The sequence below is a fragment of the Dermacentor silvarum genome, chromosome 2 (genome assembly GCF_013339745.2).
Source record: "Dermacentor silvarum isolate Dsil-2018 chromosome 2, BIME_Dsil_1.4, whole genome shotgun sequence".
NCBI lineage: Eukaryota > Metazoa > Arthropoda > Arachnida > Ixodida > Ixodidae > Dermacentor > Dermacentor silvarum.
This window is the reverse complement of record NC_051155.1, coordinates 234,784,007-234,798,772: the sequence shown is the minus strand read 5'-3', so window position 1 is coordinate 234,798,772 and position 14,766 is coordinate 234,784,007. Positions and strand designations below refer to the sequence as shown.

General features: G+C 47.0%; 1 protein-coding gene across 1 annotated transcript; it reads right to left on the bottom strand.

Moving 5' to 3' along the window:
• Positions 1–872: 872 nt before the first annotated feature.
• Positions 873–13,558, bottom strand: LOC125943590 (uncharacterized). The gene is made up of 4 exons (XM_049663040.1): positions 13,167–13,558; positions 7,494–7,726; positions 3,116–3,377; positions 873–881 (listed from the first exon to the last, which is right to left on the bottom strand). Exons 1-4 carry the CDS (start codon positions 13,542–13,544, stop codon positions 873–875), a joined length of 882 nt encoding a protein of 293 aa, XP_049518997.1. The 5' UTR covers positions 13,545–13,558.
• Positions 13,559–14,766: the final 1,208 nt, after the last annotated feature.

Genomic DNA, 14,766 nt, shown 5'->3' with positions numbered 1-14,766 from the left:
GTAGTTGAGAGCTCCGGATTAAATATGACCACCTAAGGTGCTTTAGCATCCACCCAAGAGAGCGGGGTAATTTTGCATTCTGCTCCATCGTAAATTGGTCTCCACGGTGGAAAACTGAGCACGCCACCTCACGCTATGCAATACGATCTCGTGCAAAACGCAATAGAAAGAGAAGCAACCGCGACTGGTTGAATACTGTCGCGGTATATTTTCACTGTCCAAGGTGCGAATGATTTTGCCTTTTATTTTATTGTATTGAATCTCGGGCATATGCCATAATTTGCACGCCCGTTTTCGTCACATCGACACAACCGAAGAGGTATCGCAGAGGTCGATACCTCTTCGGCAAAGATTTTAACGCGACAGCGTTAAGGGCACCGTGTTGCAGAAAATCCGGTGTCGGCGTCGGTGGCGTTGTCCGCTAGAGAAAATCATCCCGTATATGTTTAGGTATATGCACATGCTACGCCTTGCTCTGATATGCGCCACAAGCTACGCCATATGCACATGCTACGCCATGATATGCGGTATATGCGGGTTATATTGCCACACCATTCTGTCACTAAAGTTGCTCATACCTTGTCTTACAGTCTTGACAAAGTCATTCCTTGGAATTTTGAGAATGACCGGCCACAAACAAATGTCATGAAACAAGAGACCGAGAGCGCATGCCTTTCACGTTAAATTTTCTCGGACTGAAATAATAAAAGTGCGTAACAATAACAGAAACCTGAAAATGATGTAATTTTTTTTTTTTTTGGCGCAGCTGTGCACACCTCCGGGATCGGCCCACGCAAGAGGCCGCGCTTCTACCACAAAGTTCGCCTTCGTGCATAGCGTTCGCAGCCAGCGTTGTCCGGCAAGCATTACGGTTACATTAGCTGCAGTTGCCGGAAAGCGTGAGAAGCAGTCAGAGATCTTGGAATATTATCGCGTTCCACTTAGCTTAAGCTAATCTTAAACGTCCTCCAAGTTTTTTTTAAATTTTTATGTCAAGAGACTGCGACAATGCATCAAATAAATAAATAAATAAATAAATAAATAAATAAATAAATAAATAAATAAATAAATAAATAAATAAATAAATAAATAAATAAATAAAAGCATGCGGCTGTGCATTGTGCAGAAAGTGGAGCATTTTCTCTCGTAACCTCTTACCTGTCGCTCAGTGGTTGTTGGGTGTCTTTTGAGTGTTGCTTTTACTTTCTTTGTACTCGTTTTACTTTTGTATGTGCCATCTCGTTCAAACAGCTGACTTTACTGCAACTGTTAATTAGCGTTAATGAGCACTACTACTATGGCTAATTGTTTCGTTTGCGCAAGAACTCAAGTGCATGATAAGTGCACATGGAACGGCTTGCGCCATTCTCCTAATGCAAGCGCAGTAAAGCGGTGCAGTAAGTAATCTCACCGTCTACGAAAAAGTTCACACAAAATGCGGACAGACGAAGTCAACTATATTAATTTTGGAGCCATGTCTTCTTAGAATCTGTCTGGGTGCGAGGCAAATAAGCAAGAGTGGGTTGGAGCAGGTAAGCCATATAATAAATTGCTTCGGTTTGCAGAAATACATCCTTTATTTATTATGTTTTTTGTTTACACACATAAAAAGTCGCAGTTTCGCCCGAAAGGCTAAACATCAAATTGTGATCAAATTTACTAGTAGAGAGCTATACGGAGTAAGGATAGTAATTTTATTGGTGGCATAAACTTGGACACATTCACTTTCTAATTGAATTAACAAGCATGGTGTCAGCGCGCACAAGCAAAATTAATAGATCACACTCGATGAACGCAGACAACCACCGTCAAAACGCTGGCGTGAGCAAGCGCTGCTGCAGCGGCGACCGAACGTTCGTGCGGTCTATATCGCTTCAACGGAAACTGAGCGGCGAAAGCACAGTGCATACAAAGGTAAGAGCCGTGTGGAGATCGCTTTCAAGATACGGTGCGCGCGACAGCTCTTCGCCGCGCAAAGTACAAGTACGCAATTGCTGGCAGAGTAGAAGCCGCGCCCCCTCCATCCCGCGCTGCCTTCCCGCTTTCCCCCCTTTCGCGTGGGAGATTCGCCAGTTCCCTTTGAGCCCAGTCACAAGATACGCGTTTGGTGCCGCAGCTAAACGACTGCTCCCATCCCCCCACGGCCTTTCGCACGACGGAAGACATCGCGTTTGCTCTCCGCCTTGCGTTCGCTCTCCGCGAAAGCACGCGTCCCTCATGCGCTTTCACTCGCACATACAGCATACGGCGCGCGGCGACGATTTTATCGCCGTTGGGCTTGATACGGAACCTCACGGCGACGACGTCGACGACGACGGCGACGGCAAAAATGCGCTTGGAGTGCCCATGTAATTGCTATCGCAATAAAACAATCAGAAAGAAGAGGAAGAGCGCTAGCTGGCAACTGCCACCAGGAGGGGCACAACGCCTGCCTGCATCCTTATCCTATAGCGACCCATCTAATTTCCGAGCTTTTTGTCGCGAACATATTAGCGCTCCGCAGTAGTCTTACCTTCATGTAGTCATGCGCTTCTTTATTTTTTTAAAGTTTATTTATACGTTTATATACGAGCATGTATGGAGACTGAAAATATTTCAAATATAAGGGAAAAAAGAAAGTACTTTGCGGCTTGTCTACATCGTGCTATGTGCAGTAAGAGCTGGAAGATTTATTCGTTTTCTCACTTTTTTTCTTACCTCCTTACAATGCCCCACAACGTGTCAATAAAAATGCAATGGTTGGCGCTAAAACGCTATTTTTACGATTGTTTGTTGAAGCGCGCCGAAAGCGAGGACAAGCAAGTGAAATCACACAAGCGCTTTTGTGACAGCTTGTATTCGCTGTCAATGCGCTTCAACAATTCAATAAACTCTGTATTACCAACAAGGCCGAGCGTCAACGCTTATCAAGCTAAGTACAACGCTCTTGACAGCATTGCGGCAGTCGCCAGGCGAAGTCAAGCACGCAAAGAGCGAAACACAATTGTATTACAGTCGATTTTTTTCCCCGCCGCCGCGCTTGCACGCAGTGTCGCACGCTTCGATCGTGTCGAAGCTGTTGCCGGGGGCGAGGCACAGCCGGCGCTGCAGGCGCTCGGCGCTGGCCTCGACGCACTCGAAGTGGTTCGCCGCCCTTGCGCGCCGCGAAGAAAGGGAAGCGCATCTTGGCGGGCGTGCAGGGTGCGGACCTGGTGGCCCTGCACACCGTCGGGACCTCCGGCGTCTCGGTGTCGTTCGCGGACGGCTCGCAGGCCTCGATGCAAGCGGCCTTGCTCGTGAGCTCGCGGCCCCGCGAGACCATGCAGTTGCCGCGGTTGTAGTTCCACTCGACGCAGCTGTCGCCGTCCCAGAACCACAGGCCGTGCTTCATGTCGCGCCTGTGTGACCCCGGAGACGCAGTTCTTACAAGGAGACCAAAGGCGCAATAACATTATGCGACTGTGGCAAGCGCGATTTAGATTCTAATTAAGCTCGACATGAACTGAACTTTTCGAGCATGCTTGAAGAAGCACGATTGACAAGGGTGGATCGGCCAAGCACACTTAGTATGACCGTGTCACGCGCTACGCGCTCAATGCGGATGGAGCGATGCTATAGTAGCGCTGAACCTGCAACGTTCCATATCTCAGGCACGATCGAAAGTGCTAGCCTGACAGAACACTCTTGAATTCTCTTAGCTCGGCTTGACAAGCTTACTTCTCGCGTAATAAACGTAATAAAATTATCAGCTTTACCCATAACCGTGTGCCAGATATGCGTCGTTTTCTTACTGCGTCACTAATTTCACTTGACCTACATTCTTCGTCAAGAAGCGTGCGCTTATTCGATTGTAGTCTATGCGCCAATAAAGGGACGTCGAAATTTTAGGTAATATGAATCAGTCTGAATGAAAGCAGGCAGAAGCACTTCTTTTTCATAAGTTTTCAGGGCAATGAGCGTGTGCGCAGAACTAGTCCAGGTCACGGAAGCGGTGCTCGTATTTCAGCCTCAACATAATAGCGGGCTGGAAGTAGACAAAGCTCTTCGCTTCATCCTCCGCTGCTGCTTTAAGGAACTAGCAGCTCCGCAAAAGCGACGCATACAACAGAAAAACTCTACGCGTGCGCATATAGGGTGAATAATTTTGAAGGCACTCTGTGCCGTTTTTCAAATTCGAAGCGTAACAGCCTGTCACTGAAAATAATTTAGCATTGCCACGGGCTGCACGAATTTTTCCTCCCTTCAAGCAAAGCGTTACAGCCAAGGCCTTTCCACACACTCGTCATGTTGAGCTGAACACCTACGGTCGCTTAAATCGCCCGTTTCATGTGCGAAACGTGCGTTGCAAGTTGCGTATTGTCTGCAATTCCAGCCGCACTGCCGCGGAAACCATTCCCGTTGTCCGTTCCTGCTCTGCACATGAACAGTGACAGCGCGGCAGGAGTGTGTGACGTGCCTCTTGCGCAATCAACACTCGTAAGCTGAGGCAGGAAAACTAAAACAGCGTCGCGTTCATCCATTAACGCTTCTCGGAAGAGTGGTGGTCGCTGCAGTGGCTGGCGCTAGAAGTCGTAACGTGTGTGAAACAAAGCGTTCGCGATAGAGGCGCAGTGCATCTGCTGCTCGTCGGGGCGCTTCGCGTCGCAGAATTACGGTTTATGAAACAGGATTAAACTGGGAAACATGCCGGCGCCCACCGATGAAAGGCTGCCTGAAACTAAAATATAGTATATAGGGTGTCCCACGTTTTTTGAGCCAAATTATATATATATATATATATATATATATATATATATATATATATATATATATATATATATATATGCAAATGCCACGTGGCTGGACAGAACCAAGGTAATGTAGTTAGCCATCGCTTGGAGATACTGAGATTAATTTTCGCATTCTGCCTAATTTCATGATTAGTCCTAATTCACCAACTTTTCAAATATACTTAGATGAAAAGTGTCAGTGAGAAAATTGTAGAGCAACATGAAAAACTGCCGACACAGCTCTCTGTTGCTTAATACGTGTTACATAAGTGTTTTTATAAGCATGAAAGAAGCCCGTGAATAACGCAAAATGCCTCGAGCGGCCAGTCGGGCGGCAATCTTGTGTGTATTCGCGGGCAGGCGTATCTTGCCATGGTGTTCGTGTTTGTGCAAGCTCGCTCTTTGGCTTTTGCGCAAATGCTTTCCAGGAAAATCCGAGAAATGCCGCGCGCTTTCAGCATTGAAAAAAGAATTGTTCGTTGCGGTAAGCCAGCTTACTTCCAACGATGCAACAAAACAAACACTACAGCACGAGTTTTGGTGCGCAAGATTATCCGCGCTGACACGTTCTTCATTTTAATATTTGGTCAAGGCGACGTTGGCCTGAGCAGCTAAAAATAAAAAATGAATAATAATAATAATAATAATAATAATAATAATAATAATAATAATAATAATAATAATAATAATAATAATAATAATAATAATAATAATAATAATAATAATAATAATCCTAGAGGATATGATCATGAACTCACCGAGGTGACGCAGTGGCTATGGTGTTTTGTTAGAGGCGATAAGGCGAAATACAAAGAACGGTCAAGTACTTACGTTTAGGTGCGCGTTGAAGAACCGGAGGTGGTAAAATTTAATTCAAAGCCCTAGATTGCACCACCTCTCATGAAGCCCCGTGCAGTTTTTCGACGCTAAACTACAGAATTAAATTTTAATTTGATGTGATGATTATGGTTCCTTGAGTTTCCACTGATCGTTACCCCGAATTTTTCCGAATATTTCCTAATCTGGCATCTGGGATATTTCTTGAACTCATGCGGTGAAGAGCATTGTGGATACAGTTCATTTGCCCGACATCATTCGTGGCTGGTATTTTAACACGATAGCGTTAAGGGCCCCGTGTCGCAGAAAATCCGGCGCCGGTGTTGGTTTGGATGTCGGCGTCAGTGGCGGAAAAAATCATCCCCAACGACCCCGACCGCGCAGGCCCTGCGCGTGGCGCAAGGTTTTGGTGAACAAAAATTGAATTTCTCACAGTGAAATCCGTCAGAAAAATGGTAAAGTACGACTTTATCATTCGGCGTCGGATTCGGCGTCGGATTGTTTACCAATCGGCGTCGGATTGTAATTTGAATGTACGAGAAAACATAATTCTGTTACGAGGAAACTGAAACACAAACCCCTTTTCCAGCATTTCTACCATATCAACCCTGTGCGCTCGGGCAATTTACTTGCGAAAACGCTATCCACATGGCGCTCGCATCCTCGGCAGGTCAAATTGGGACTTCGCCTGCCTAATGCGTTTTGGACACGCGCGCGCGTCGGGACAATAGCAAACAATTAATAAAATAATGAAAAAAGGTGCTAGGGCCTTCACATTTTAATATAAAACGACTTATATTGCCCCTGAAAAAACGTCTTTCCAGCAATGCATTTCTGTATAACTGTGAAGCTGACCTTAAGGGGATCGGTGTAAGCTTGGTCTTTGTAAACTGGTTTTTCCGCGTTTTGTGTTGCGGTGAAGCTCACTGAAACAAAAATGCGATGCGAACGGGGCCCAATAACGCTATCGCGTTCCACTCTTAAAGGCGAAGCCAATTTTTTCTGCTCTTGTTGTGGATAATTATGGCAGCTGTGGAATGTTATACGTGTTTCTCGAGATCTTCAAATATGCTTTATCTACTCCTTCGCCCAATGGGGCGAAATGCGAAAACATCCGTGTACTTAGATTTAGGTGCACGTTAAAGAACCCCAGGTGGTCCAAATTTCCGGAGTCCCCCACTACGGCGTGCCTCATAATCAGAACTGGTTTTGGCACGTAAAACCCCATAATTTAATTTTTAATTTTTACTCCTTCGCCACGCAGTCTTTGCATGACTGCTGGTATCGCTTCTGAATTGAAAACTTTGTTTATCAAAGATGACCATACGCGGAGTAGATAATTACATTCCGCAGACTTCTCAATTGCCTGATTGATGAAATACATGTAATTGTTTAAAATTTCACTTTACGGCACATTTGTTCTCCGGCCTGACCAATTGTTGCCTAAGGTTATTTAATGTTGCTTTCGTAAATACATTTTTGTAATACGTAAATGATACCAAAGAACCTATAATTCTACAGTTCTTTAAGCTCTCCTATTCCTATGACATAATATCATGTTGCCAATTTTCCAAGTCTCTGGTACATATGAAGTCATCAGTATGTGTAAGATGTGTATGACTGCAACATTTGCTAGTACAATATTCCTGTCATCTTTTATCAAATTGGCTGTTCACTGTTTTGTTGCTGCTTCTTGCCTCCTTACCAAGTCCTTCTGACTTCCTCTCCAGTTACACAGGGGACTTTCATTTCCTCTGTGCAATACGTCTAATCCTGGCTGCGTGCCAATGAATGTTTCAAATTTGGTTAGGACATCGTCTGCAGATAAGTCCGCCCGAGTCAAGTTAGGACCAACGCACACTCTTCAAATCGTGTTGCGGCAAAAGAAGTGTAGCTAGTCTTACTTGCCTGGAGCAAACAGTGAAAGAGGTCGGCGAAGAACACTGTCTGGAAGGGGGCTTCCTGGTTACGCATTTGCTCCGGCAGTGCTCCAGAGAAGCGAACCGGTTGCGGCCTCGGTTGCACCAGAGCGGTACGTCGTGCGAAGTGGGCACGCATGATCCGATCGTCCAGTCGTAGTAGTGCCGCTGGGCGGCGCTTGGGCCTTCGGCACAGTACCTGAACGAGAATCGGCCGCAGTCCTGCCGACAATCGGGGCAGTGAAATGCAATTTATTACTTCAGTTCACTGAATCTCTTGAGTTATGGGCGCTGGCGACCAATTCTGATTATTATAATCAAACCATAAATGTGTTTAGACTGGCAGATAATACCTTAAAAGCTCGATCGAATTTTTTCAGATAATAGTATGGTCATTAGCAGGAGAAACGGAACTGGAACCTCCCTTCCTCTCCATTTCCCTGTAGTTTCGTATCTTTCTGAAACACGCCCGCGGCGCCGATGACATTAGTCTGACGTCATGAATATTGCTGTGTTTCTGCGTATCTGCACTCATTTTGGGCAGTCAAAGCTCAGCAAAGTTTCGAACTGTAGTCTTCTTCCCCTAGCCATAACGAAGTCATTGCTTGCTGACACACAATAAACTCGCGCATATCGACCATAATCTACAGCGCTTCTAGGATGCAGTCATCTTTTGTCAGGGACTACGTGAACAGGCGGAAAGAACGAAAGAACAACACCGATAACGCTCAGCCTGAACTTATCGCATGCTATGCGCCAGTGTCCGCGCTCATCATGACTTTGTCGTCAGCTGTGCCGTCATCAAATTGGCAGACCAGCGGGAGCTGTGCTGACAGCTGGCGACTGGGTTCGAGAGTAAGGGCGCATGCTCCATAATTGTGCGCGAGAGTAACATATTCCTGTCTGTAGCAGATGCTGCCATATTTATGATGTAACCAAGAGCTAGCGGGGAATTTGATCCGTCGCAACTTTCGCATTGCTTTCTTGCTTGTCAAGTCTCCGTTCCCTCTAAGGCAGGCTTATTCGCAGCTCCGAAAGTGTAACCAGCCGTTATATAGCACAGCCCAATGAGTCACTAATTATGATGGCCTGCCGATGAATGTGTCAGAGTTGAATAGTCTTATCCCGGGGCGCTGCATACTCAGTTGAAATAGACACAAGGTTATACGATCATGCTTCGTGCATTTTCTAGCGAGTCCTCATAATTAATGCATTCTGTGCGTTAGCTTAATAAAAATAATTCAACCACAGGATTTAAGGCACATGTACATGTTAAATATTCGCTACAGGTATTGCGATAAAGGAAAAACGTTTCTTTCGCCGTCGCTGCATGTGGAACTTCCCTTCAAACATGGTTGTACCTTTAGCAAAGGTGGCCGTGTGTAGCAATACTCCGCACGTCGAAATGAAATATAGAGTCATATTGAGTCCGCAGGAGGTTCCATTTACCCGAAGCTCAATGGCCGTGTTTTTTGCCTAACAACACTAGGCAGAAAAACAAGTTGCTTACACAGACGTGTACATCGTAACTAAAGGGGATATTTTTAGTACCCCCTGTAGACTTGCTTCTGCTCCTTTGTTCCTTATTTATTTGTTTCATATACTGGAATCCGAAGGTCAAGTAGACAGGACAACAGCATACCACAAGAAAACTACAAAGCAAGCTGATGACAGCATCGGACAGCAAAATACCACGTAACACTGCGGTTTGGCCAGAATTTTATGGGGCAGAAACATTAGCTTCGACACAGTACAAACTTCAAAAATCAGGTGTATCACCCGATTAAAAAACTTCCAATCGCAATGCATTCAATTCGGCTCTATAGTTCCAGTCTATCACTGCTCCTTTGTAAAAGTGGATATTTTCGTCCTTGCAATTCCTCCGAGTTAATAGCCGTTGAGACGTTTTTATGGAACACTAAGTGATTGCAATAATTATTATGTGTGATGACTGTATGCTTCGTCAGAAAGGCAGAAGGCACATTTAACGCATCACATTTGTCAGCACCACATTGGGCTGATTAGTACTGTAGAGCTCATACGTGCATTTACTTATTTGTTATATTCATTTATTTGGTAGCTGCTTCGCCCTTGCAGGCATTACAGTAGGGGCGTACAATTCAAGAGAAAAAAAACACAAAATCCATTTTCTTGAGACATGGAAAAAATTTAAAATTAAATTCTGAGGTTTTACGTGTCATAACCACGAATTGATTATAAGGCACGCCGTAGTGAGGGACTCCGGATTAATTTTGACCATCTGGGGTTCTTTAACGTGCACCCAATGCACGGTACACGGGCGTTCTTGAATTCCACCCCCACCGAAATGCGGCCGCCGCGGCCGGGGTTCGATCCCACGCCCTCGGGCTTAGTAGCGCAACGCCTTAGCCATTAGGGCACCATGGCGGGTATGGAAAAAATCATCATTAGAAATAATCTTAACGGTATCGGGCGACAGAACTTTAGAATCTCTTTTTAACGATACAAAAGAAATAATAGCGAAAGGCGTCGCCTCTAAAAGGAAGCTTGCGTATCTGCAAGTCATGATGTCATAATTGGAAGATGTAAGTGGGCGGCGTAATATACAACTCTCTATCGATGTCAGTTTTAGAGTAATATAAATTATGAAATTGACGGCGGTCGTCAAATTTGTGCCAATTTATTGCTGTTTTACTCTCAGTCATACCAAGCGTCCTATCGTAATTACCAAGGACAAGCCGGACTGCCCTGTTCTGTACTTTTTCAAAATTTTCTGCAAGCTCAATGCAGCGTGTCGAACCGAAATTTTAAGCATGTAATGCTTTTAGCTCCCGTTGTCGGCGACCTTCAAGAGACCTTCAGCGAAAATCCAGAGCCCTTATCCGGGAATGGGCGCGAGAACTAAACGAGAACCTGCGAGAACATCCGGACATAGTTCCGAGAGCAAAACAAGATCATCCGGGCAACCAGTCAAAACTTAGGAAAATGCGGTCTCCGGCCCCCAACCCCTTGTACAGGACCGCATTACATACTCTGGTTACTGCCCAAACAAGTTACAAAAACAATATTGCTTCCGATTTCTTCCTAATGTTTGTTCACAATATCACTCAAGCTGTAACTTCTAGTATACGCTGAAGTTTTATTTGCCATTTACAATAGTGGCATTCAAAAGGCAGTTGCGGGGCACCACACACTTGTCATCTTTTGGCGCTGAGACAGGGTTGCCTGTGCTCTTTTGAATGGCAGCGGTCTAGTTCACTATAGCAGCGCCCTTTAAGTTCCACGGCGCGAGTTCTGCGTCGCCTCGAGAGAGATGGCGCCACGCTGCGTGACCAGGCCGGCAGCGTCCGCTGCGCCGAGAATGGTTGTTTGGCCGAGACGCGACTTGAAACGAGGTTTGTTCAAAACACCTTCATTTCTGCTCAGTAAGCTTTCAGGCCAGCGTCTTTGCCGGTAGACATTTCATGCTTACATCTACTCTCGATTACGGCGAAGCCAGCATTTTTTTCGTCCCGGTTTTCGTTTCGGTTCAACTCGGGAGCGGAAAAACAATGGTTCGAACCCGTTCGAACCGGTTCAATTTCATTTGCATAACTGAACAATAATTACAGGAAAATAGTACAAATTTATTTTGTACAAGAACTCGACGCTACTGAGAAGCTGCACTGAAAGATTATGCCTGTTGTTTGTTCTTCAGGCCGCACGTAGTTAAAAAATAATCGGGCAGATCCAGCACCAGTGCTTGAATCTATTTGCAGCGGAGCTTTATTGAGGTAGAGAGAGAGAGAAAGGATGTTGAGGAAACACAGAGAACCCTCCAGCCTGCTACTCTGCTCAGGGGGAAAGGGAAGAGGAGAATATAGGGCACTGAGGAATAATTAATGATGAGGGCAGGTAGTAGCATGCGAAAGGCCGGTTGACAGCCTTGAATACAGCTATAACCTGTGTTAACTATTCTGAGAGCCTTGAAGACTCGCTCCATTGATATGTCGGGTAGATGGCCCAGTGGCACTTTTTCACTGAACGGCCTGCTGTTAATCGGCGCTAACGAAGAGATCAATGCCTGCCGTTCACAGTCATGCTGGGGACAAGCAACAAGTACACGCGCTCCACTGTGTCAGATACTTCGCACGCATCACAATCTGGTGAGTCCACGCATTCGACGCGATGCAAATATTGTCGCGTTAACACAACACCCAGTCTGACCCCTGACGCAATACGCGGAAAATTATACTAGCAGTGCTGCTACTTTTAAAATCACGGGAAGATTATGTATATTTACAGATGAGGCAGCATAGTTGAGCCACAAGTGCAGGCAGTGCAGGGATGAAGAGAGGCTGGAAAGGTGGCCAACCAGAGCCGAAAACCGTTGTTTTTTTCCTTTCGAGCTATAATAACGTTTTTTTATTGCGGTTTTCAGTTCAGTTTTCGGTATTCAATACCCTGATTGTCTCGCGTGCTGCGTGACGCAAACATGTCGCCTTCGCAACGCCTTATGAGCTGCTTCAGTGCAGCGCTAGACTTTGCTACAGTGAGTTTTAACCTTGCTATCGCTTTCAACGCTTCGGACTTCGGGTGAAAGGGACAAATATTAAAACTAATATCTTTGGCTATTTCGCTCGTTTTCGGGGTCGGCGGCCGGTCTTTCTCAGCAATGCCAAAGGTCACGTGGTTTCGCGCCATGGAGCAGCTGGGAGTGTTCGTCGCCAAACTCAAACTACCGCTTTGGGACGCACGTGTTGTCGCGCGAGAGCGTGGCGGTGCACTTCACCACAGCCACTTAGACAGACTCCCACAGTGCGTGGAATCCGCATGATGTTAAACCGAATGGTCGGAGGAGTATCTGGCCTCCATGGAGCAAGCGACAGCAAAAGAAAGCGGAGCTGCATAGTCTTTTTCATGCCATCGTCTTCACGTCATCCCGTTCTGGCTCTTGCGCCGTCGTTGACGTCACGCGGGTCGTGATTCCGTTGTTATCATGCCGTCTTGATCGTGCTGCCATTGTCGTCGCGCATTCATCTCCGTCGTCGTCATTCTACGTCACCACACCGTCGCCATCGCGCCACCGCCATCACCGTAGTCGTCAAGATGTCGGGAAATCTACCACAACATGTTGACGATAATCTGTGCCGCCATCATCAAACAGCCCTATCGGCCGTCGTCAAACACCGTTGTCGACTTCAGGAATATACTTCGGAAGTATTGATGTTAGGGCGAGTCTATTCTCCCGGCAGCATTTCTCCCGACGCTCACCTCCTATTGGCGCTCGGAAGTCACATGACAAACTGCCGGGGAAAAACGGCCTGCAGGTGCGCCCTAACCTAACATCACATAACCTAATTTCACCTAATCTAACCTACCATAACATACCCTAACCTTCCAAGAGCCAATAGGAGGCGAGTGCCGGCAGAAATTCGTTGCAGAAGTTCTCCCGGCTGCCGGGAGAGTAGCCAATGCCTTGATATTAATTTGATTTCTGCGGTCCTCATAAGCAATTCGCTTACTTGGACAAGTATCTTCGATGGTTCCCGCTTTCATTGAAGAGAACAAGAACGAGCTTAAAAAATTATAGCGCCAGAACTGGACGTAAGCGCGCGAAGTGTAAATAGCTATACTCGAATGAACGACACTGGCCGCACTCGAAACACAAACATAATGACGGATGAACACTTCGACGACTCACCCGCCTGGCGGTGCCCTTCGTTCCATTTCTCTTGGCTCGGCGTCGTGTTGCCTCGCCCTCCAAGGCAGCTGCCGTGGCCTCCGCGGCTTGTTTCGGGCCATCGGTGACCACGGCAGATCGGCTGTTCTGAACCTCCGGCGGGCTGCTGTCGTCTCCGTCGAGCTCGTTGCGTGTGGGCCAGTTGCTGAACGTCCCCATGACAATCACGAACATGACGCAGAGACAGAACAAAGAGCTGCCGAACATAATCCGTGGCACGATGCTTAAAGGTTGTTCTTGGAGCAGCGCGGCGTTGGCCACGTGGACGCGGATGGCGGGGGACATCTTGGCCATGGAACGACCGGGGCTTGCTCCTTGCATTTCTTGTCCGTTGGCCATTGTACATCCGCGTCCTAAACCGTCGTTCCACGAGAAATAGTCGCGTGCACACACGCGAATGACGATGACCACGGTGCTTGCCTGCTCATTCGAATCCCCCGTACCGACTACGGAAGACTGGCCAAGAATGGTATTAACTTGTGTTATGTTAGTGTTGTTCACAGATAATGACGTAAACTCACTATGGTGGATAGGCCAAGCGCAGGATGGTATGCCTGCAGAACTTAAAGAAACGCTTGGCGATATTCAGCAACTCTCGGGCACTCTCGCCAGTGGGGACAGCTTCGGCCCGAGCCTTCCTTTCCCGGGATCCTTCTACGTCCTCCCTTGCTGGCTTAAGCTGCTCCTCTCAGTTAAAAAAGTTGTCGCAGTTTCACCTGAAAGGCGAAGCATCAATTGCGATAGCAAACTTGTAGAGAGCTATACGGAGTAATGATATTAGCTTTATCAGCTGTATAAACTTGCACATGCAGCAGCATCGGCAACACGCAGAACTGTTGTCGACGCCATCGGCGTTTTTCCCGCGTTCGCTCAAAATGCGTGCGGCGTTGGTGACTGTTGCCGGAGCCTCTGATATAAATAGGCACTGCGTGCCGCAGCTAAACGTCGCCTCCCTTCCCTCCCCCTCCCCATGGCCTCTCGCTCGTCGGAAGAAGGCGCGTTTGCTCTACATACATGGTGATTGTGAAGGAGAACAGAGACGCCTACTTCTGCAGCCCTTAAGCGAGCACGGCGCAGAACGCGCGTTTGTTCTCCGCCGTGCGTTCACTCCCCGTGAAAGACGCGCCCCTCGCGCCCTTTCACTCGCACATACAGCGTTCGGCGCGCGGCGACGATTTCTTCTCCAATTGACGTCATACGGAACCTCACGGCGACGGCGACGGCGACGGCAGAAATCTGCTTTTGAGTGTCCATATAATTGCTATCGCAATAAAACATACTCAGATATATTATAGCATTTGAGCCTTGAGAGGCAGACACGCCCGGGGCCAGCTAAGGGTCTTAATGAATCAGAAGCGTCTCACCTCCGTCGGCTATAGAAACAATATCGTTTAATAATCCTGCTAAGCTTCACGCCATTGAGCCGGAGTCTTGTTCGGCGCAGTGCAAATTTTGTTGCCAGAAGACAGACTTATACCATATGGCATGGGCCTGTTAGCAAAATAGCAATATTGCCATAATACCTTAGCCAACGTGGGAGGATTGGAAGGCGGCCCGGCCC